The 24,887-nt window shown below is 38.1% G+C and overlaps 1 protein-coding gene and 1 pseudogene across 1 annotated transcript; both read right to left on the minus strand.

Annotated features, from left to right (window-relative positions):
- Positions 1–1,140: 1,140 nt before the first annotated feature.
- Positions 1,141–24,879, minus strand: MRPL21 (mitochondrial ribosomal protein L21). Its single transcript, XM_015887909.3, has 7 exons — positions 24,755–24,879; positions 21,967–22,027; positions 13,179–13,264; positions 12,002–12,165; positions 10,493–10,545; positions 9,462–9,565; positions 1,141–8,764 (listed from the first exon to the last, which is right to left on the minus strand). Exons 1-7 carry the CDS (start codon positions 24,807–24,809, stop codon positions 8,700–8,702), a joined length of 588 nt encoding a protein of 195 aa, XP_015743395.1. The 5' UTR covers positions 24,810–24,879; the 3' UTR covers positions 1,141–8,699.
- LOC148215000 (E3 ubiquitin-protein ligase RNF4 pseudogene) lies at positions 16,589–21,960 on the minus strand (annotated as a pseudogene).
- Positions 24,880–24,887: the final 8 nt, after the last annotated feature.

Here is a 24,887-nt window from a genome sequence, read left to right on the forward strand (position 1 = left end):
GTAGTTTAAACATCAAGACCATATATGATTGCAGTTACTGCTTATTTGGGTGATTTAATTCATTCTTGTTCCACATCTTCAACATGCCGTTTATCACGTAACTTTTGCTGAGCACTTCCTTCTGATGCTTTAAGTCAGGCTAAAACGAAACCTGCAGTTTTGTCAATGTTCAGTTGCCCTACTGCTGGATGAGCTTTTTCTGATTTGTCAAGCCATTTGATAAACAGCTGGCATGGCAATATATTCTTGCAGGTAGCATTCCTAACACGCCTTCTTTTCGGTTGTATCATTGGTTTATCTTGGTTTCCTATCCCTCCTTAAACCAAATATTAAACTTGAACATAAAAGCAAATTATTTAACTAGTACTGTAATATTTGATAATGAAAGCTCAGTTGAACTAATAGTTCCATGCTTATCATACATTATAGTTTAACTATGATGTGTTAATTAAATCATAATTGTCTGGGTTTACACATCACATTAAACTATAAAACATGATTTACATATCACAATGGCTGAACTCACACAATGTAATAAATATATTGAAACAAGCCACAATATGGCTTGGAATGTCCTATGTACCAGGCCATAAAGTAATATTTTAACTCTGTCCACTGTTCTACCATCCTATGTTATGAAACTTTATATAAAATATTAATTAACACGCATTCACTTCTGGGCCCACCTTTTTTCCATTCACAACAATTTTATGTCACTGAGAGAACCCAACTTTTTTGGAAGGAAGAAATCTCCTTGCTTGCCCATGAATTTACTAAGCCTCCATTTTACAACTTTTTCATAATGTATTTTGTTCATTTCCAGTACTTGAAAAACAAGAGTATCCAAAATTCCACACCCAGTTTAGCTGTAGGGTTGCTGGAGGTGATTAAGGCATTTTTATGATATATGTAAAAAAATAAAAAACACTTTTAATGTTAAGTATTATTTCCTCAAATTCTGCGAGTTTCCTGTCCTTCCAAGCCCTTGGCTGTATTTTAAATAATTATTATAAATAAGGATTACCCCAACAACTTAGAAGTCATTTTCAATTCCCTTGTAATTTATATACTTCCCAGCTGTTGGAACCTCTTGCCCTTTTACCACTGGGAACAACTGAAGTAGCTGTTTATCACAGCAGAGCACAATTTACTGGCTTCAATGAGTAACTTTTCATCTGCATGCTACATGACGGTTGCATGCAGTCAATCATGTTAGTTTTCTAGCTTTGGAGAGAAAAATATTCAGAACTGCTGCCATTTTTTCTTTCACGTCCAGATTTATTGATCATCACTCATCCCTTCATAACCTCAAGGCTAGACCACAACAGTAAACACAAAGCTCCCCCCAATTGTTTGGAGTAGCGGGCTCGTTCCTTGACTATGAATGGATAATTGGGAATACAACCAGCGCTCTGGGTTTGAAACTGATTCTCCCACATAGTATTATGCTTTCCACATCTCCATACCTTAGTTATAGAGCACAGGCTTTACATACAGAATTGGTCATCTGTACTGCTCATCTGAAATTTTAAGGAAACACCGAAGAATGGGATGAGCACCGAGATACAGCTAGCTAGTTCATTGCATGACCTAAGGCAGCTTCTTACCTTGGAAGAAAAGGGCACATTTATTTATTACATTCGATTTATTGTCCACCCATCTCCCCCCAATGGGGAACTCTGGGCGGCTCACAAAGTACATATCAACAATTACAATTCTACAATTACGTTATGTGACCGGCAGGGGTTGGTAGGGGGCCATCCGGGCTTTTCCTCCTCCGTAGATCTTCCTCGCCGCTCATGCCGGCTGCATTCGCCGCTCACTGCTCATGCTGGCTGCATTCGGAGTTCGGCCAGCACCGGTATTTGCCCCCTGCGCAGCACCGCCGGTTCCTCCCATCTAAACGGGAGTACCCATTTATCTACTTGCAGATGGAATAGCTTTCAAATTGCTGGGTAAGCAAGGAGCTAGGACAAGGGACAGGAGCTCACCCTGTCCCGCGGAGCTGGGCTTGAACCGCTGGAGAGCCAATCATTTCTGCACTCAGTCGTTACTGACTCTGCAGTGACTGCTTGGACAAGTCCTTGCAGTTTTCAAGGCAAGGTGTTTCGGAAGTGGTTTGCCAGTGCCTCCTTCCTAGAGCAGAGCCCAGTTGGCGAGTGCAGGAGGCGGGATTTCCGTTGCTTCGTGCCCTTTTTGGGTGAGCACGGTTTCGTGCTTCCTGGCAACTGCTCCCGACTCCTTTTTGCAAGGTGCCGCCAGCATTTTTCCTCCCACCGGAGTGAGAGTACCCATTAATCTACTCACGTGAGTTTTCGAACTGTTGGGTTGACAGGAACTGGGGAGGAAACAGGAGCTCACCCTGTTAACGCGAAGGCTGGACTTGAACCGCTGAAGCATTGACCATTTCTGGCCGGCAACTTTCAGCGTCATTAAGCCCCTGTGCCAGCGCGTCCCCTTATTTGTAAATTATTCAGATATAAAAAGCTCCAGGTCCAGGTTGGAATTTTCACCCCTGATTTACATAAGCTTTTTTTTTTCAATAACAGTTTTGTTGATTCTAATTGGTTTTAAGCATTTGATATGTTATCTGGCTGAAATTATTGAAAGGCTGGTTCAGAATAGTTGTAGGAAAGAGTTGTTATGGTGTAGAGTAAAATTGGGAGCCATATGATAGAAAGATGAATGGGAAAAAGTTTGGCAAGAGCATCCTGCTTAACACACACTGTCCTGGTTCCATATTTGGGAACTGTTTTGATATCCCTGCACACGGTAACATCTTTATTCAATTTAGTAAATTGAATATCAATTAACATAAGAAACAGAAATGTTTTGCAGAGTACAGGAAAGTAAACAAAAAGGACATCTGTTCCAAAACAGTAAACCCCTGAAGTTGGAAAATATATTCTGAAACCAGGGAACCAGCAACAGGCATTTGTACAATTGTTAAAACCCCACCCAACCCAACCCAACCCAACCCCTCCAATCTGCTGCCCTCCACTGTTGGGCTACAGCAGTCCTCACTTGAGCAGCAGCAGATGGAAAGAGACAGGGCTTTTGAGCTATGAGCTTAGGGCCATGCATTTCGCAATGAGCCACTCCAAAAACTAGTAGATATCCCTGCCTGTTTCACGATGGAAGGTGATTTCATGGCTTCTGTGTTTAAGGGAAGAGAAGTTCTATGAGACAAGCTGTCACCACATAATTTAATGATACACAGAAGGAATAGATAATTAAATACCTTATTAATGCTATTATCCATTACTGTGGATCTGTATGTTGCCCACAAATCTTATAATTATTCTCAGAAAGCAGTTCCCCCTAATTTGAACTATGATTATCTTACGCTCTTGAGCAACCAGGTTTTTTTTCATAAAATTCCCCACGGCAGAATAACTTTTAATTAACCCTTGCTTGCATTCATATCAACCTGGACATTTTAGCAGTGCTTTAGATCACTCAAATCAATGAGATTAGACTGTGTATGATTCTTAAAAGAGCATATATTCACAAATATTCACATACTCATAATTTGTGCAGTTTCGCTCTATGAATAATCACAGTGCAGGTTTTTGATAGCAAAAGCAAAAGAAACCAACACAAAAGAACAAATATTCAACAAAAATTGAATGGCAACCATAATTAATATTAAGTATATTCAAGTATATTCAAATTTGACCAGTAGATAGATGATAATGAAAGGCAAAATCTACTAATCTTGATTCAACAGGGATAAATATTTATGACACTTTTTGGAAAATTCTTATAAAAATCCAAGGGGAGGCCCTGCATTGTCACCAGCCTTGCTTTCTGCCAGATTTTCTTTTCATTGCCCCTTTCCTCTGCATATAACTTGAATTCAGATGGAGAAAGGTATAAAATGGTATGTACGGTGATTTGCAGAACTGAAAGGCTCTCCCGAGTTTCATCTTTCTGCATACACAAATAATACAAATCCAAGGAATATTTTACAGTATAAAGTTTTGCTGCTGAGTAAGAGCAGGTGCACTTCCAAACACTGGAACAGCAAAACAGGCATTTAGTGTGCTCAGAAATCTTCATTAAAAACCAGCTGTGTTCACATGATACAAAGGGCATCCACAGCGGAGAAGAGAAGAAGGGATGTCACATGCATCATAACATAATTGAAGAAACAATGTGAATTTTATCATTTCTATCATTGTGGCTTCTTATAGATACCTATGCATGAGACACTAACGATTAATTACAGTGAAAGTACTCAGCCACTGAAGGTGATTCAGACAACATATGAAACTTTGGCTGACTTCAGATTTAATAATCCCCCACTTTTAAGGTATTATTCCAAAAACCGTTGTGCTGGTCAATATTTCCTGTTGAATTGCAAATAACACAAACAAATCTGGAGTGACCTGATCTTCACACAGGACCATAGGTAAAGGTAGCTTACAAGAAGTCATGATTGAACACCGTGGTTAAATTACATCCCATTTGTTTCCCAAATGCACACTGGTGGGGAAGTGAAAAACAAGCAGCAGCAGAGACATATGCCTCAAATAGTTCCATTCTGCAGCTGCTCCAGCTTCCTATCTCTGTGGGTAGAGCCAGAAAGCAAGATTAACCTCAGATTAACCCTCTCATTTAAGGCCAGATAAAATGAGGATTAATGTAAATAACATCAGCGTGAGTAAACCTTTTACTTACTTTTTACAAGCCTTGATTCCAATTGCAATTAAATTACTCCATGGTAACCATTATTTGGCCTATAGTTCAAGTTCAGATGATGTGGGCCTAATAATAAGTTGATTTAAGCTGTCATGTGAATATGGTCATCTTGATGCTGTTTTATCTCATTCACTTAGTAGCATAATTTAGTAAATTTGTGGAAATGTAGTAAAGATGGGACATGGAGAAAAATAAGCTGGTAGACAAGAGGACTGACACTGAGCCATTAAAAGCCTGGCTCATAGTAGCTCAGAAAGCTCTCCTCCTCCTGTACTAATTTGTGAACTAGGCAGCCTTATACAAGATATTCACAGGGAAGTCAGTGATTTAAACATAATTTTTCCTAGTCAGTATGCATAGGATTTAGCCTTAAACATACTGTAGTCCGAGCCTCCCATTTGTAACGTAAAGATAAGGCTTTATGCAGTTATTGTTTTTTCTTAGAATAGAGTTAAAATGAATGAAACAGTATATTATGTATGAACACTCGATGAACATTAACTATTATTCATATCCACTATCATTGATATTATGAAATTAGGAGTGGATTGTGTGTGTGTGTGTTTTTTTAAGCTATTATGGTGGCTCTTGGCCATGCTTCAAAGGCCAGAACTTTTTTGTGTCTTATAACTAAACATTAATTATTGATCCAGCTAGTATATGCTATGATGATAAATTGTTACAGTATTTTTTCCATCATGTTAATCAGGATTGCAACTCCATATCCCACCCCCCATCTGAAACTTAATGATTGCCATTTGCAGGCTCTCAGAATCCAGGTCATTAAAATGTATTTTTTGTTTGCAATTAGAATGGGCCCATAATATCCCAGAAAAATAAATTAAAAATAAATCAAGCCTTTCAAAGATATCCCCCCAAACCGTCATAAGAACAAAAAGTGTGAATAGCGCACACTTATCACTGTGCAGTGCCAAGCCTCAAATTTTAAAAGCTTGCCAGAGTAGTGTTTGCCATATTCTAATATTCATTTCAGAGATTTCCAAAATCAGAAGGTGCAAATCCAATCATTTAACCAGAAACTTCTGTCTAAGTTACTTTAGGACTGAAACAGATTCACATAGTATTTTCTAGAGCTTTGAGGAAAGCTTGCTTGCATATGTATAACTCATTACATGTCTCTGAGGAATGTTAACATCTAAAAGGTGCCAGTGACAGCTGTTTCTGTACCTTTGATTGGCAACATAACGTGCATGCATAGTAGACAATATGAAAATTTTGCCTGTGACTTAAATTAGTGATGGTCTGTTGATAAACCAACCACTTCCTAATCCTGCCGTCTTTGAGCAATAGATATGACCGCTCACTAGCTAAAGTCTAAATCGGCAGGTTCACATATTAAGAAAACTATAAATTGCTTTATTAATTATATAAAATAAATATTAATATTTTAAAAGAAAAAAGTCATGGACCACAGGCTGAGCCATTAAAAAATCCCTGGGACTTGTTTATTTTAAGTGAAAAATTAACAAGCTTCACCAACACGGTTTTCTTAATCTATTCTCTCCCTAGTGACAATGTCCCTATCTATATCACTGGAAAAAATAAATCAAATATAGATATGCTTGACTGTTTCTCAGTCTTTCTATGGATCATTTGGATAAACTTCATCAATCATCAGAGATACGGGCACCATAGTTGGAGCATCCCTTACTTAAATTGTCCCAGATACACCATGGATGCATTAGTAGAGTTTAGTGGGAACAAACCAGTCCTATTAAATACTGTTATGTAAGAGTTGTAGATGAAAACTACATGCATACATATGTGTGTGCATGCATACACACATACAGATCAGCTGAAATTGCTCCAGTTTTTATACTAGAGTCAGTTTAAGGAGAAAGTAGGAGTAAATTTCTAAATCAGAAATTAAAACGTATGCAATACCATTGACTTGCAAAGAGGCTAATAACAATAGATGCTATCTTAAATGAACAATGAATTAATATCCATGCAATACTGTTGACGATGCCTAACACAAAGGCAGATAAGATGGTGCCTCTGGACACTCGTCTGCCAGCAGATATTTCCCCTGGTGCCAAGCAGGCTTCTAGCTTCACTACTTTTTCTCCGCAAGATTATTCCAATAAAAAAAAAAGGGGGGGGGGAGAGCCAGCCTGACATCATTTTGACATGCAGCTTAAATGCACAATTAGTGGTTGCCCCAACAACTCTTTTGCAACTCCATATTTATTGGGTTTAGTATCCCCCTCACCCCACCCTTTTTTTTCCAGAGAATTAACCTTAAGCGTCAGCAAGGCTATTTGTACTTATTCCATTCTATTAACCCACTGGGCTTAAGGTTAAGCCACCTTCTAGCCAAAGAAATAAAACTTACATCATGTTTGTTTGGCCCTGCCTATTCCAGTTACATCATGAATTCTCTATGACTTTGGGAAGCCAAATAATTGTTTTAAAATAACATGTTGGCATCAGCCACTAGATTTACAAGAATGCTTCTTGCCCGGTAGAGATTTCACAGTCTTCTCAGAATATTAAAAGTGGTTGGTTGCTGTAGCTTGTTGTTTCCTGTGAGAGTCCCAGAAAATCAGAGGGCTTTAGAGAATGCTAGGAGCGAGGCAAGAAGCGATAGTAGGAAGTAGTCTAACTTTTGGCCTTCTGATAAGTAGGGTTTAGCTCCTCACAAGTCATACATTTTGTGAAAGGAGCTACAACATGCCCTCAAACTTCCAAACCAAAGCCAATATCTAGCTGTGGCCTAATTAGTTAAGGATTCGTTTCCTGCAACTTTCCAAACTGGATTGAGGGGGCAGAGGAAATCATTCATCAGCAATAATTGAGATATGAACATTGTTACTTGTCCAAGTGCTTTAACCCAAGCATTAATCAATTCAAGGTCAGATTCCAATTATCATATTAGCAAAATGACTAGAGAATTAATTTTCTCTCTTAAGACAAAAATCTAATAAAGTCTGAAGACTAAGTGGCTTGCAGTAATAACAGATTTAGAGCATATTTCCTTGGAAGGTATTACATCCTTGAGTTATAGGAGGTATAAGTACAGTAAAGATATTAACGGAAATAGTGTTAACTGTTTGCTTTTTAATGGGGCCTCAGCTCCAGTTTACTGATAGGTAATATTGTTGGAATCTATATCAGAGCCTCCACATTCCAGAGTCATCTGTGAGAAGCTCTTCTCCAAGTTGATCCAGATGTAATGGTAAGCCATCATGTAGCTTAGTTGCTCTTCGTTTGCGTGACATACCATCCTGTTCCAAGAAACAATCCATTGTTTGTTTGGCCACAAACTTCAATTTGAAATGATAGTTTTAAACCAATTTGTGAATCCTAGCATATATTAACTATGACACAACTGTATCTAAATCCATAAGCCTACCTTATTCTGGGTTTGTTATACTCTGCTCATTTTTTTCTGGGTTTTGATGAAAGAAATGGAGAAAACAAACTAGGACTTGGCTGAACAAGCCACAATTACTTTCCTCCTCTGCAATATTGACCCTGACCTGTGCTTACTTTGCTCAAACCGTGGTTAGAACAAACCCTAGTTTATGTGCAAATGCAGCCTCAATGCAAAATAACAGAGAGACCTTTCTGGGTGTGGAACCACAGCTATTAAAAACTCTCCCTGGAAGTTTGAGTTGTGCCAATATTTTCTTATCAGCTTGAAACCTTAAAACCCAAGCATTTTAATTGCCTGATCTTAATTGTACTGATATATTTGATAACTTTGTTTTTATGTTAACAGATTTTTATTAAATAGTATATAATACTGATTACACCTATATATTGCCTTGATTTTTGTTGTTTAAAGTTTTATAATATTTTAATTGAAAAAGAAAGAAGTTCACAAGATTGCACTATTAGCAATGGAGATATTTGGTGATGGTGATAATGATTATAACAACATTTTTAAAAAAAGTTTACTGAGAATAACCAAATGCAACATGAACATTTTCTATTTTCTTAATGCCCCCAAGATGTTACAAACCAATTCATCATGACAGAACAGGAGCAATTTCTATGGAGTTTATCCGGAGAACAGTTTGCGGCTGAGTGACGACTGAAAAATAATGAGAAAATTCACTTCAGGACTTGGCTTTATAAGTGAATTACTTTATAAGTTGCCACAAAGAGCTAAATAATTCCATGACTGATCGCAGAAAAGCATTCATTCCACAGAATATACATCTTAAAAGTTGCTTGTCTGTGGCACTGAGAAACAAATCATCACTTAAGAAATTGCTTTGTTATCATATTATCAAAACTTGTTGAAATATAGTTTCACCTTATTAACATGTATGGATTCACATGCAAGATTCAGAGCTGTTGGAAAAGAACTGCCTTGCTTTCATGCAGTAAAATCTAAATCAGATATAATTAAGAGGCAATGTGCTAAAAGCCCAACAAGCTAACAGCACCTATGCAACCTTGGCTGATCTCAGATATCTAAGCAGGATTAAACTTAATTTTTGGATAGGAGACCACTAGGAAATCAAAGGACTACAGCCTCAATGAAACAAAAATCCTGGAAGGGGGCAACAGCAAACTACATTTGCCTTGTTGCCAAAACATAGACTCAAATGACATTTTATCTTTTTAAAATGGCAAAAAGAAAGGGAGCCACTTGTGTTGCAGTTCTTGAAACTCAATTCCAATCATTTTTTTCCTCCACACACCCAAGCCCTTCAATCATTTCAGGAAATATTCTGCATAGTAGGGGTTTAGATTAAAAATTTTATGTATGTTTTTCATCTTACTTCTTCTCTTCTCGTAATTCTTTCGTCGACGGAACTTCACGTTAAACCTTGGCCAGGATTCAGTCTTTTCTATAACAGTGGCCTCCACACAGACTAGGTCTTTTCTTTATAACAAATTGAGAGAGAGAAAAAAAACCCTGCTTACATTCACTCCTAATAAATAGATACTTCCTTTGAAAAATTAAGCAATAACAATAGAAACATTTCTATAGTTTATTTATTTACTGCATACTCCAATTTTCTCAGAGAATTCTCTGAAGGTAGCTTACAAAACAAACAGTAACACAAAGCAGATATAGAAATAATATCAAAGAAATAATTATACTAGAAAACAGACGGCTACAATCTTCTTCAACAACATTTTGAGATGTAAATTTATGGTTTTAGAAGGGAACTGATTTCTCCAGGAAGTTAAAACAAAATGGGCTATTGCTGGTCTATAAAGGAATGTTTCCGAATAAGCAGGAAATGTGATGAATTAGACTGTGTTCAACATACCAAGGCGACAGACACCACATATTTTTAATGAGCTTTTTAAAGCAAAATCCTAAAATGAAGAGTCCTCCTTCTTTTGTTTCCTACTTGCAAAACTGAAATGATGTGTATATATCAATCCACAATGGCTTTTGCTTTCAATGGTTCTTTGAGTTTTACATCAGAATTTGAAAGAAACAGAAAAATAAAAATCATGAGACTTAATTCTCCCTGGCGATGAGAATTTGTAGTCTTTTTACAGACAGTTGGTTTTGGTAAGAAATCCCCAGATCTTCGAGCTGATTGTTCCTTCTTTTCCCTCCCTCTTGGCCTCCCACTGCAACTCTCTACTATTTTGACTTGCTTTTCTTAGGAGGGTCTAAATACAATGGAGTTACTACAGCAATTCCCTTCTTTTCTGCACGCATCCTTCCCTCAGCTGTTGTTGAGTGGTTGGTAGGCATCCTTTCCTAAAGCCTTTTGGACGCTTTTTCAGCCCACTGCACATGACTCTGAAAAGATTCAGCATGACTGAATGACCCCAAAGTACGCCTTACCCCAGGAGCGGCTTTCCCAGCAGCGTGAAGTTATCAGCCCCCACCAAAAGTACCTGGGGCAAGAGCAAATAATGCATGTTAATCATCAGATTACAGAATATGTCAGAACGTTACCAAGGCACTTGTGGAAAATGCACCTTAAATCTGCAGTTTGGTTTTCTTGCCAGGATGAAATAGGGGATTGCCACATAAATACCACTTTTGGCAAAAACTGTGTTATTTTCCCCACATCTCTGGAACATTCAAGAGAAGACAGTGAGAGGTGGCAGACGTCACTGTTCTCATGCATGATGTGATTTCTTTCAGTGCTGAAGCAATTACCACACATTTTGCAAAGAAAGACGAAAATCACCCCACTGGACACCTGTTTGTTCCTGGGGTTCTGAGCAGCTCTCAGAGAAACAGTACAGATAGCACCCCAATGAAATCAGCATGAATATTAGGCATTTTCTGCTCTCCAGATACACTGGGGCTTGGCACTTCCAGAATTCCTAGCCATTTACCATGCTGTCTGAGAATTCTGGGAATCATAATCCCAACAGATCAGGAGGGTGCCAAGTTGTGAAATGCTGGTGCAAGGCCTTTTTGTTCATTTCACTAACTAGCCAGCAAAATTTCACACTCCCAGGTGTTACTTTCTTGCAAGATTTCCTTTTATTTCACACCAAGTTATGACACCAAGTTAAACAGAGCATAAATATCCAGGGATGCTTCTTCAAAATAAAAATTAAGGGAACAGATTAGAGAAAAACTTCTTTCCACTGCTAAATTATTCCAAATTGTAATATTTCATCAGAATACATAAGACAATTAATACTGTTCAACTCAGTGGCATCTTATTTTATGTGAATCTTCAATTATCCAGGCTGTTTTATTGTTAAGTAGATTAGTTTGGGCACTGAACCATGCACCAGAATTATGTTTACAAATCGGAGCAGATGTACTGTATATGGTAATGTATAATTAAAACATGTCTGGATAGCAACAGAATAAATCACTTTAAAAAGATCTTGGCATACTCCATCTTGCTGGAATGCTTGGAAGTCCTGTCTGAGAGACTGACAGTGACTAGTTTGGTTTGAATTAGGCAAATAATAACTTTGAGATTTTAGCCCCTCCAAAACATGGCTGGGGTTGATGTGAGGTGTTCTCCAAAGTATATGGAGGGCACCAGGTTTGAGCAGCTTACCCAAATCAAAGTTGGTATGTTTTTTAGTGGCACAAGGATATGGAGAAATCAATTGAAAAAGTGAAATACCCACATAAGCTATTGCAGAGAAGTAACTTATTCAAAGTATATTTTCCTCTAAGCCCAAGAATATAATTTGATGGAGAAAGCCAGAATGCCATGGGACATGTACTCCTGTGGGAGATGCTAACAGGTAGCAAATGACATGGTGAGAGGGAGGCAGCCCTGTATGTGTTACACTGATTTAATAATACATTCATAGTACAGTAACCTTTCTGATTAACATAGGGAGAAAAAGCCATTGCTAGCACAAAGCTTACCTTTTCCATTCTGATTCTGTCTCCACATTCAGCAGGTATGTGGTTTTCAATTAAAATCAAATCTTCACTGGTTACTTTCCACTGTCTGCTAGCAAAGTGAACAACTGCGAACAGTCTTCCATATTGTCCAGTGGCAATTAACTCATTCACTTTTTGTACAACCTCTGGATGAAAATTGTGAGTAATTAAACTTATTAGATTTACGTCTCACATTTTATTCAGGAGCTCAAGATGAGGTCTACTGTTCCTTCTTCTGATTTTTTTTCCCCCCTGCAACAACCTTTAAGATAGGTTGGGCTGAGAGAGTGATTGACCAAGGTCACCCAATGAGCTTTTGTGGCTGAAGATGGAATAGAACCTGGGTCTCCCCATTCCTAGTCTGGGAGCATTTTAAATAGTATAACACCATGGCTCTCTAAATGCAATATATGTATGGAGATGAGTGTGGAAGAATAGTGGCTTTGAATTAATAGCCCTGTCACAGCATCCACAGTGCTGTGTTTCTTAGGATCTAAAAGAACTAATCCTAAAGCAAACTCTGGGAATGCACAGTGCTTCAGGTCCAGAACCAGAAAAAAGTACTGCACAGTAGGCAGGGTCACAGACACCTCAACTTGTGAACATCTCACAAAAGCTGCACCTTTTCTTGGGCTTGCAAGGTCTTGAAAAATACACATGAAGGAGCATGAAGGTGTGGCATGGTGCTTTGCTCCCTGAACTCAAAACCTGTAATTTCCTGGGGTTGCGTGTCCACTGTTCAAGTCCAGCAAAAAGACATAGCTTCATTCACATGTCCTTGGATGGGTCACGGTAGAAATGAGGCCTTTCCCCCTGGGATCGTAAAACATAAAACAGGGTTGGCTCTCTAAGGAGGCAGCACTGAGTATATAGTGGCCTGCTAATGGTGATTGCATTGGCTAAGAGGGCACACTGTGGGTGACACATATCTCAATACCTAGAGGAAAAATCTAGCCACCTTCTGTATGAAACACCTGAAGATAACTTCACTAACACTACTGTTGCTTATTGTGTTTCTTGTTCTATTATTCTAGACAACTGATTATGCATGTCTTTATTAAATCAAAAGCAGAAACAAAAGGGAGGCAGTGACAATATTAAAATGAAACAAACAGAAGAATCATACCCTTAGTTTTTTGAGTGGGTACAGATTATTTACCTCTGTGGTGTACTGCCTCTTCTGCTGGATCAGGTAGCTTGATTTCAGGCCATGGAGGTGATGACAAGGATGTTTTTGGAATCAGTCTGTGAAATAACAAGAATCTGCTATTATAAATGTTACAGTCAAGCAGTCCAGTTGATAATAAAGGGTACTTCCATTATTGTCCTTAAAAAAACAAAGGTGGAGCCAAAACATCTTGCCCACCTCCTGGATTACACTCCTCAAGTTCAATTTTTTTTTAAAAAAAAAAGGTATGGCCCTCAAGCCAAGAAAGTTTCACACCTCCCAGCTAATTCAACAAGCCTCACATACAGAAGCATGAATCATAAAGCATGATTATGAGAGAAGCAGAATCAGAAGAATGAATTAACCCGTTCCAGAATTGTGATGGAACGTATCTACGAGGAGAGTGATGTGGGAGATCAAGGCTATCAGGAAGGAGGGGGTGCATTCCAGGAGGGAAAAGGAGGCAAAAGGCTGGATAGTCACTCACTAGAATCTCCCAGGGTATATCCACTAGTTGCTGTAGTATAGATTTAGTCTGGCAAGATTCTGTCTATAAGGGGTAAGCAAATAAAGGAACTTTACTCAACTGGACTGTTTCATTGTTGTTCTTGGGCTCGGCCTGACAGGAATACAAAAGGTTTTTACGCTGGCAGGGAATTCAACATCCAACTCCTTGATTATACTGTAGAAGGCCCCCTACTCTGTGATGAAGAATTCACACTTTTGAAGTAGGATGTCTATTTCAATACTTGGAAACCTCACTTAAAAGGATTTCAGGTTTTAGGGGTGGGGGGCTCTTGGGAAGTTACTATGAGCTGCGATGGGCTTTCTGCATTGTCCAGATATAATAAGGCTTGATAGAAAACTAATTCAAAACAACAATGTACTGAGCATTTTAAAATATAATCAGGAGACTACTTCTAGCAGTGTGAAAGTCATTTGGAGTACGTACTGACATGTTTACCATGATGTCCCCAGATACCATGCAGCCAATCCCTGGCTTATATATTTATATACTCATCCTCAAAAGCTTTCAATTATGAAACAGCATCACAAAGTAAAGGAAAAGTTTGGGAATAGCTGTATAAACAATGAATTATGAATTACAAACTAACTATTAATTATGGTTTATCTTTAAGTACGCCCACCCAACAGTGGTTTATTCACTTAACCACAGTAGATGAAACCACTCCTCTAAGGTTACAAACATTTATCTCTTCACTGTTCTGTGGTCTTCTCGTGAGGAGCAGCTGTCTGGAGCACATATGGGTGATCCCCCATCCTTTCCTTATCAGGAGAGGTTCCAAGGAATTGGTTTATTCGCTGTCTTCAGTTCACCATACCTCCCCCGGAAGTCCCCTGTGTTTCTCAAACTATCTGCAATCACAGACTATTAAATACAAATCAGGAAAATGGGGGGACCATCCAGTTGAATATCTCCTCTGCTATAGTTTAGTCTTTAAAAAATGGATGTTTACATTTTTCTGACAAATAAAACAATTACACTTCCATCTGCCTTCTCATCCCCTTTATTTTTAAAGGGTCTTTTAAGAGTAAATTTTGTACCAAAAATGTAACCCCAAATTAAGTTTTTACCACTTGAATTGTTTTATGTATTCCATGTCATAATAACAACTCTTAGCACAAATTTGGTCAAGAATGTTCTTTAGCAAACATATTGAGGGGCTAGAGATGAGTGGATCTCCAGCATAAAGAGATCCCTTTTTTAATATTCATCTTTTTATTTCCTACTTGCACTTTTCTTTTGGGTTTTTTTGTGCAAGATCACAATTTCATTTAACACAACACAGATGGGCTCAATTATTAACTGTACTCAAGCCCTGTTCACTGTCAGTTTTCTGAATTTTATAACTGGTATTTATTTTTCAAATTTACTGACCACCCATCTCACTCAAAGATTATCACTTGCATTATATCTTGTACACTTCAGTGAACCAGGTTCCAGCTTCTGATCTATTACTATGACTTACATGACTGTCAGGGCATATGAAGGATGGTGGGGACTGAGATAGTGAGTGGTTTCTGGCCGTTGAACTTTGGGGGCTGGATGGACCACCTGCTCTGTGGTCTATACTTAAGAGAATCACTGGCCTAGACACCTGGTAGAAAAGTTTTGTCTTGCTTCTCAATCAGCTTTGCTAATGAAGCATGCACATTTTACCCCATTGATGGCAGCAGGTGTTCAAAAGCTCACTGCCATTTACTATAATAAAACACAGAGAATCCCAAAGATCAACACTGCATTTATACATGATAAATGCAAACTCTCTCTTTTCCCAAAGGGAGCAAATCTAAATTCCAACCTCCATGAGAAAAACAAAGATAAATACCTTATCTTTTTCTTTGCGCTTATTTAAAATGAATAATTTTTGAACAAGCCTAGCTCTTGCCCTTAGCAAAACTACGAACAGGATGCGAACCAGTGCCCTTTGACTTCATCAACTCCTGACTACCTGTGTTATTCAAGCCTTATTTTCTATAGGCTATATATGTTTCCTGGCAACATTTGTTTCTCTGTTTCTGTGACATTGTCTTCATCTCATTTTCAGCCATGAGACAGACAGAATTAAGCCATCCTTAGCTAAATTGTTGTTAAAGTGCTACTTATCCCTTATTCCCAATACTGTCCAAAGGCAGCTTCAAGATGGAGACAATGTGTTAGTCTACATCACTCATTAACCTGGAGGGAAGTCAGGTGGGGGGCACTGATGCACAGTAAAGGCAGGACCAGGATCAACAACAGGAACAGCAGTTTTCATGCCAATATTAACTCAGCATTGGAAAAGACCCTTAAGAGCCTAACAGATTCAGAGTTTCAGCAGAAGCCCTACTCAGGCAGCAACCAAATGCATGGAGGGCTCAAGTGAGATAACAAATAGGGCTGTCCTTACTGCTATGACTTTTTTTCCCCAACCTCCACACCTTAGCTGAGGTTTGAAGGACACCTGTATTTCTATTTGCATGAATGTGATTACTGTAGAGTCTTCTGTGTAATTTGAGGTTTTGTGATGGAATGGACTTATGAAGGCCAGGCTCAGAGAGATAAGCGTGTTCTTAGCCCCCAACAGGAGCGTGGGAAGTTCAAGAAGATGCGGCTGGCACCTCCCTAAGGAATTCATGGTGTTGTGGCTGGCTGGCTTGGGAACTAGGTTTCAGTCTGGTGAGATTTCTGTCTTGAGGTTGAAGCTAATAAACACAACAGAACTGTATTTGCATTGTCTCTTGGAGTTCTTTGGGCTGAACCTGACATCATTTGAGTCTGGTGAGATTGATGGGAGGTGCCAGCCTCATCTTCTTGAACTTCCCACACTCCTGTTGGGGGCTAAGAACATGCTTATCTCCCTGAGCCTGGCCTTCATAAGTCCATTCCATCACAGGTTTTGCTTTATTAAAGTTCTGAATAAAGCTACAGCAAAAACTCCAATTCACCTCTTCATGTTGTTTTCTGCATGCAGTGGGGGCTCAGGGTATGCCCTATGTGCACAGCTCCATTCTCTGTTACTGCCCCAAAGGCAGCAGTGGCAAACTACTTCCATATTATTGCTAAGCAAGCTACTGGATGTGTTCAGTTCATAAAAACTGACAGACTCCACTTCAGACTGTCTAGGTTCATGCGGCAGCTAAGCTAAATTGTGGTCAGCTAGTTTATGGCTTGATGCATTGTATGAGTCCAGCCAGAATAGCTGATTTATACCTCAGCCTGAGAAGCAAACTCAGGCAAGTTGGTTAAACTAAGGAGCTTGAAGCTATTATTACGTACCCAAATTGCACAGCTTTTTATTTTAATGGCAATTATATCATCAAGCAGCTACCTTGCTTTTGACTATATGGGCATTAATATTAATGCTATGGCAAGAACAGTGTTCCCTACCAAATATGCAGGGCAGCGAAGCAGTCATACCTTTGTGCTTTACCAGTCGAGAGACAAGGGCAAATATAAAGAGAAGCTAAGATGCAGGAGAACATTGCTCTTCCTCCGGCTTTGTGATGGGGGCAGGTCTTTGGTGAGGTATATAAAGCTATTTGTAGGGCTAGGCAGAGACATTACAGTGTGATGGGCATGTTCTCCCTGTTTCCTGGAAAGTAGGCAAGCAGACTCATTCAATTCAACTCTGGGGACCAGATGGACACAGTGTGGCAACAACAAAACATTTTGCCACTGCTTTCTTCCAGAATGACCTTTCAGTTAGTACAGATGTGTACTAACCACATCTGTCTTTAGCTTTTTCAAGAGTATGCAAAATCACCTAGGTGCTGCCACCTGCTGGGCATAAAAAATGTCATCAGTTTTTTAAGATATCTTCCATTTATGTTCATGCTACTTCTTCCTTATTATTGGGGCTGTGCAATGCTTTGGATTCAAAGGGAAAAGGGTGCTTTGCAGTACATCCAGGTGCTCACACAGAACCTGTCAGCAACTCCTTAACACAGCTGTATCCTTTTCTAAGGATCGCTCAGCTGCCCTTGGCAGCTGCATGAAAATTATTTGGTTTAAGAAGTTGCTGGCAGGTGCTACGTAGGTGCTCACATCTGCTCTAAAACATCTTTTGCCCTTCAGATTCAGAATACCATACAATCCTACTTGCTGTGTTTTACACCAAATCAAGCACAATGGGCTCCTGAGAAAAATTCTTTACCACCATCCCCACAAAAAGAATGCCACAACTCTGTGACAATGGGAAACATAATTAACTTTCTTTACTCATCCCTAATAAACATTCATAGAACTGGCACATAACTGCTCCAGTGAGGTGACAGCTTTGACAACACATATTTTCTAGAGAAGCTATGAACAACATAATTTTCAATGTTGCTGACTTAAACCTGCATACTCATTCCAGCATCTATCTTACTCTCATCAGAAACCTTTGATCTATATTTTAAAAAGTCCCAGTTTTAAGGATGCTGTAATTGTTTGGTTCTATAATGTAAATCTTCAGGATACATTTTATCTGTCTGTCCACAAGTTACATTTTGGTACTGGTGTTAGAAAACACCAATTAAGAATTTAGTTAACAATAAATCTAAGTCATAAGAAACATCATTTAGTTCCCTGCCAGTGAACCACTCTGGATTTTTCAGCAGTACTTTCCTGTGATAAATTCTACAGTGGAAGGAAAAAAACCACAGTAAACAATTCTAAGGAAATTGTTAATATCTGAAAAATGATGAAAGTATGGCAATGGAATGCCTTTTTAATAAAACATCAAAAAAGTTTTATTTACATGTAGAGTTTAAAAAAGCAATTGTCAGTACAGAAGATAAATGTTATATATGTGAGTATATAATCCAAGCATCTGAAGGTCTTTTAAAGCATTCTGCCTTACTACTGGGCTAATATTATCTGTTCCGAAAACAAGTATCAAAAGTGCATTTTTACTCTCTTAAATGCATGTAACATTTATTGTTCAGGCAGCTGTGATAATAATTTCAAGAAGCAGAAGAACTCATGAAACAGAATTCTGTTCATAATTCCATGCTTATATAAAGCTATTAAGTGGTATTCTGGAGGGAGTTGTATAACCTCAGTAACTAATTTTACAACAGTTCTATAATAAGTATGGATATGGCTTTTAAGATCAAATTAGATTACCACTTCAAGCCATCCACCACTCTATTACAAATATTTAACAGGATCACTTTTACACTCAAAATCTATTTCTTATGTATCCTTATTTCTTACAGGCTTGAAATTGTAATTGACTACCATTTGTAGGAAAGAGCAGCTCTTTAGGCAATTTGGTTTGTATAACTGCCCATTTGTGCTGTATTAAGGACAAAATGGTGCTAATCCTATGCATGGAGCAGGATTTCTATATTTAAGTTCAAGCAGATGATGTGCATTCACAGTTCTCATTAAGATTGTTAATTATGAATGTAATTAAAATGAAAATGTAGACTACCAAAGAAAATTGAAATAAAATATTTATGTACATAGTATGAGATTTGAGTTCTAGTACTGTATAAATCCTGTCCATCTGGGAGTTCAGTATTTTTACTTAGGTTCTATCAACACAAAGGAAAGTTTCTCACTGAATAACAAAGTTTCTCCATCAAGTATGGGTTTTGTTAATTTAGTTCTAATAAGATGAACCTTGTAAGAGTGCCCTACATTCTTCACCTGCTTGCTACCTGACTATCAATATGTTTATAACTGACCTACAATGAAATAAATAATAAGTTCTCTTATTACTTGTGCAGTTTTTTTAATTTAGGTTTCAGTAGATGAGAGTCTCTGGTCCCTGAATAAACTGAGCTGTAATACTCCTTAAAGCAAAATTAACCTTGCATAATATAATCAGACCACGAAGCAGCCAAGTGGGGAAAATCCCCATGAGTTAATTATCACATTTAAGTAATATATGTAACCTACATTTATTTCAGTCAGGTTTATAGTCACAAAGCTCAAATTAGATTACCAGGTGCATCCATATTTTCATATATATATTGGATGACATTGTTTATGATTGAGTTTTTTCCTACAAGCAGGGCAAGAGTTAACACTTTTAAGAGAATTGTGGAGACACTGACTACAAAAGATGTGGCCACATTTTGTTGACATTATAAGTCGTCCACTGTGGACAATTTCTGCATAGCCATCCATGCAAATTGGACAACTCACAGCGCCTGAAGATTTTGAACTTCCAAATCTCTCCTTTTCTAATTCTCTAGGCAATTTACTGGCAGCCACCACAGCACTTTCACTACATTCACTATCATCATTACATACTGTACAGCTGTTGGACAGCAGTCGGCTTCTTAATTCTTGGTTTTGCTGTTGTCTGCTCTCTTCCATAAGTGCAATAGAATCATTATGTGTAAGATCAACCACTGAAGAGTCACTGGTGAGATCTATTATTTCAACACTTTCATCAAGCTTGATTGGCTCTATTTTTGACACTGCTTCTGCAGCTGAAACTACCATTCTACTTTGGTTAGGAATTTGCAGAGAAGGAGTCCTCTCTCCATAGTGCTCCTTCTGAATCTCTTCCTGATCCATGTCTTTGCTACCACTCAGGGGGACAACTGCATCCAGAAAACTGGGCCCAGCTTTAGGAGAAGAGCCAATAGTGGCAGCTTCTAAAGTGGCTATGGGAGAAGTGGATGGCAAAGAGAAGATCCCGATTTTAGAAGCAGCTCCTTTAACCATCTTGCCTGAGCCATTAGAAGGGGTTGCTGGGTGGAGGGCACTCTGTTTTTTGCTTTTCCTGCTCTTGGTTCCATCATGCTTCATACTGGCCGACTTCATGGTATGCAGGAAGAGAACTGGCACAAGTTGCCCAGAATATCTGTTTTCTCCCTTATCACCAAATACAGGTTAATGCTTAGCTGCCACTCAATTCCACAATGTTGACTATGAATGTTCTAGGGTACCTTTACACAGTGGGAGAATTTTTAGAGCACTACAACTTTTGGGTATGATCTCTTTTATGCCAGGTACTGCGAAGTTGGGAGCAAGTTCAAACTCTTGTGTTGAAGGGTTACTCTTTAGAACTGCATCAAAGTAGGAAGAAACATGATTAGGCTCAGGTGCAAGCACATAAGATTCATTTTCTATTCTTTTTTCAGCCAACAGTTGGCTAAAACAAGCATTGAGGTAATGAGCCAATTTAGACAATTTATTGCAGCATACTAAGCCCAGACAAGAATAACCCCTCTGGCTGCAGACATTATTCCTTCATACTTTCCTCTGCTCAAATAACTGAGCAAACCAGGAAGCTTCAATTATCTATAGGTATCCATTCTGTCTGAATTGGAAAACTAGTTACGAGTTTTGGGACAATCCAGGAATAAACCTTAACTTGAAGCTGATGTAATATTCTGGCTTATTCCAAAGTTGGTAGCCATACTTTAAGTTTGGACAAACTAAAACCAACATTTTGCAGATTTTGTTTGCACACTCCAGCAAAGGGATGCACATGCAGCAAAGTGATCATTTCGTAGGAGATGATCATCAATGACTTCCTTGACTGTTACCTTTATAAAAGAAGCCAGGAAAGAGAAAACCAGAAAATTAAATGCAAGAAGCAAATGCCTCTTAAGAATAAGTGAATAAGAGTTTTCTACAGATGTTTGGAAACATTTAAAGTATTACACAACTTTTGACTTGCTTCAAGTGTCTTAGAGTCAATATGTAATTCTGTCCTTGCAGAACTACACAGCGCTGGATTTTATCATACAATACTGCAAGAAAGACAACATGGCCTGCACCATGTAAGAAGGGATACCTTTATGGGCTTTCCCACACACTGTCATTCTTTTCTTCTGTTAGCTTGTTGTACATAGTTCTAGCCTGCCTTTTGTACACAGGGGCTCTAAAGTGACCTATCATAAATAAATAAATATTCTATCATTTGCAACAAAAAAACTGGTACTTTCCCAGAGTCCTGACAGCACAGAAAGGTTTATGCTTCCCAACAGAACATCATAGGAGGAAGAAGAAAGAGGTATTCACAAGTGCTCCAAAAGCCCCTAAAGTCCCAATAATGGGAGGGGGGCGCGTGTGGGGAATCCTAAAGGAAGGATTTGAGAAACTTACTCATATAATTCAAATTTAGCATAGACACAGAAGCACAATTTCCAGTGAATATGATTTGATTGTCTTTTCTGCCTGAATAAAATTTTAGTCAATTAATAATATACTGTCTTTACACAACATTGAGGCTAAAAAGTTTAATTTGTCATTTAAATATGACAAAAACTAAATCAGAATCCTAAAGGAGAAAGGAAAACATATTCTGCAATGACTTAATCTTACCCTCGAACTGGTGAAGTGTTTTGTGCACTCAGACTTCGAACTGTAGACCTCAACAGAAAGGCTGAAAGAAAATCAGGGACAAAAAGTCATTCTAATACAACTAAGATGCTCCAGTTCTAGAATTAGTAAGAATAACTTTAGAGTGTTTAAGGAAGGGCAAAGTGATTCTACTGATATCAACCTACCCTTCCTTAAACACTTTAAAATTCATCCAAAAAGATCTTTGTAGTCTTTTGATGTCAGAGGTAAGGGTCTGACTAACAATCTAACAGGATAAAGTTTCTCACTTAACTGGGAATAATTATTGAGTTAAACTTCTGGCCTATGTAAATTATAGATAGCTTCAGATATAAAGGCAGGCCTAATAAGATACTAGGTAGACAACCAGCATGGGTGTCAGTAAGGCAACATACTAGAGTATAGCCAAAGATGTGAAAATATGCTGCACCATATTTTAAATCCTAAAATACGTGCTCACTCTTCAGTATGAATTGTGTTTCTACAAACATACTGGAATGACTGAGTAGTATTATTCCATATGGTCAAGATTACATTTATGTCTTTTTAAGTGTATTTTTCCTTCTTTCATTCCTTTTTTTTTGGTTATATTTCTCTTTTTTTCTTTTGTATATGAAAGCAATCAAAGAAAAAAATTGAAGGAAGCATAAGATACTGCTACAAACAGGAAGGGGAGAATTAACTGGGCTACCTCTAATATACACAGGAAGAAGAGGTAATAATACCCTTAAGGAAAACTTGATAAACTAACACTTTCAGGTATATAGCAGCTGTGTTTTAAATGGCTGGTTCACACAATCTGTGAACTGAATTAACCCTTTATTAATTTGGCACAATACACTGAACCATAGTCTAACAAAACAGGCTAGATTAATGTAACACTGAAGGACAAAACAACAAACAAGGTTTAAAGTCATAAATTTCGGCATGCTGTGTGCACACAGCTGCTAGGTCTTTAACTGATTTAGCTGGGCATGCTATTTGATCCCAGATGAGTAGGATTTACTGATTATTGCCAAGGGCTAAAGGAAGCTATTTACTGAGGTGTAACTTAAAGAACCCTTGTCTTCTTATGTAGTTTTATGTACAGACCTTAAATGATGGGGCTCCTGTAAATATATTTGCCATTTAAGGTAAGAAAACCTGCTATCAAAGAAGGTCTTTACTGACTGTAGCAAGACTTTACCCCTTCTGACAAAGATCTTCTAAAAATATTTCTTCTAGGCTTTTTAGATATAATTTGATTTTCCTGCTTTACTGCTCTTGAGAATTTTAATGTCATTATATTTTGTTATATAATACTCTTGGAAATTCTAATAAAAGTTATTTATAAATAACCAATGAACAATAGCAGCTATTTGTGGGGAAATACAGTCAGCAAAAATTGCTGACTGAAGCCCCCAAGTTTAAGATTGCTTCAACTGATGCAATACTATTTTTCTGGTAAACAAAAATTGCACATATACTAATTGAAACAGTTCTTTAGAAGCATGTAGTGACAAATATCTTACTTTGTTGGAATGCTTATTAGCCTATATCTATGTGGCATTCAAATAATACTATCCTGAAAAAGTAAGGCAATACTAGAATCTCAATAATTTTGACTGTCACTGGAGTACCATCATTGTTCACAGCTACAAAGCAGTAAATATAACCTTGAGTGAATTTATACTATAGGTAAAATAATTGCAATTTACTAAACTTGTCTCCTTGACTACTAGACTCCATAAAATCATTTAAGAATGTAATCATCACAGAATAGTCAGTTGGAATAGAGAATAGCTAAAATAGGTTTCATCATATGCTAACAAATAAAACAATCTGGCACTGAAAAAATTCAGTTATGAAGAAGCATTTTAGTTATAATCTACAAAACAGAGCACCCAAAACTGGAAATGAAAAATTCTTTGATATTTAAAGTATTCTATTTTACATACTGCCTGTTAAATTAATAAAATCAAGGTTTAAAACAGTAAAAAAGAGCACTTCTCGCTATTAGCAACTTCAGTATTACCATTATTATGCTCATTTGTTTTAAAACAGACTTCAAAAGTAGGTAGCTTCAAAGTTTCTGGACAAAGTTTTTTCTAATATAAATAAATTAAAGATGCAAACATAATACAGAGGATATAATCACTCGGCTATATTGAAATTTAGAAAACAATGCAACAAGCATTTGGGCTTTTGCAGTTCAAAACCTGACCAAACATAATTTGCTCCCTAAAGGCTGAGTTTCCCCATAACTCCGCTGAGGGAGATGGGCAGCATACAAATTTAATAAATAAAATAAATAATAGAAGGATTACCTAATTGTTTCCAGCAGCGAAGTCACAATGAACCAGGCAAGACAACAAAGATAATCCATGATTTGAAGCACCCTCCCTCACCTAATACTCACCACATGCTCCAGATTACAAATCAGAGCATTCTCAATGATTCGGGCGGCCAGGGATGAAGTCCAACATAATTGGGGAGGAATGGGGTCGGGGGAGAGAACACTGTCTAAAGAAAAGTGCCAGAGTAAACAAGGACTCAGTGCAGGAGAAGAGGAGGATTTAGAGTTTAAGATCAGCAGCAAAGAGACCACAAAGAATAACTATGACGCGGTTGCAAAGTACAAAATAAAGCTAAGCCACGTTAAGAAGATGGAAAAAGAACACCAAAAGATAACCAATCCCGGGAACGACCAACCCCAAACTCTTGGTTTAAAAGATCGTAGTTCCTGAGTGACAGCTTAAAACAGTGGCATTGAGGAAAATCATCCACTCACCTGTTCGAGTCAGAAGCCGCCCATAACCAAAGGCAAACGCCGCTACTGCTGCCATTATTATTAAACCGGGTTTCCTCCCACTTGCGCTGCCAACGGAACCGGAAGTCCAGCCCTGGACGACCTGGGTCGCGAT

This window comes from Python bivittatus, unplaced genomic scaffold, assembly GCF_059951505.1.
Source record: "Python bivittatus isolate LINGU-HERP-01145 unplaced genomic scaffold, Pbiv_v1 ctg000480_np1212, whole genome shotgun sequence".
NCBI lineage: Eukaryota > Metazoa > Chordata > Lepidosauria > Squamata > Pythonidae > Python > Python bivittatus.

Excerpts from the sequence above, each read along its gene's own strand:
- MRPL21 (XM_015887909.3), bottom strand. The coding sequence starts at position 24,809 with ATGGCAGCAGTAGCGGCGTTTGCCTTTGGTTATGGGCGGCTTCTGACT. Across the intron at positions 22,028-24,754 it reads GCGGCTTCTGACTCGAACAG|CCTTTCTGTTGAGGTCTACA; the intron begins GTGAGTGGATGA and ends ATTTTCTTTCAG. Across the intron at positions 9,566-10,492 it reads CTGGGAAAGCCGCTCCTGGG|AAAAGACCTAGTCTGTGTGG; the intron begins GTAAGGCGTACT and ends TTTGTTATAAAG.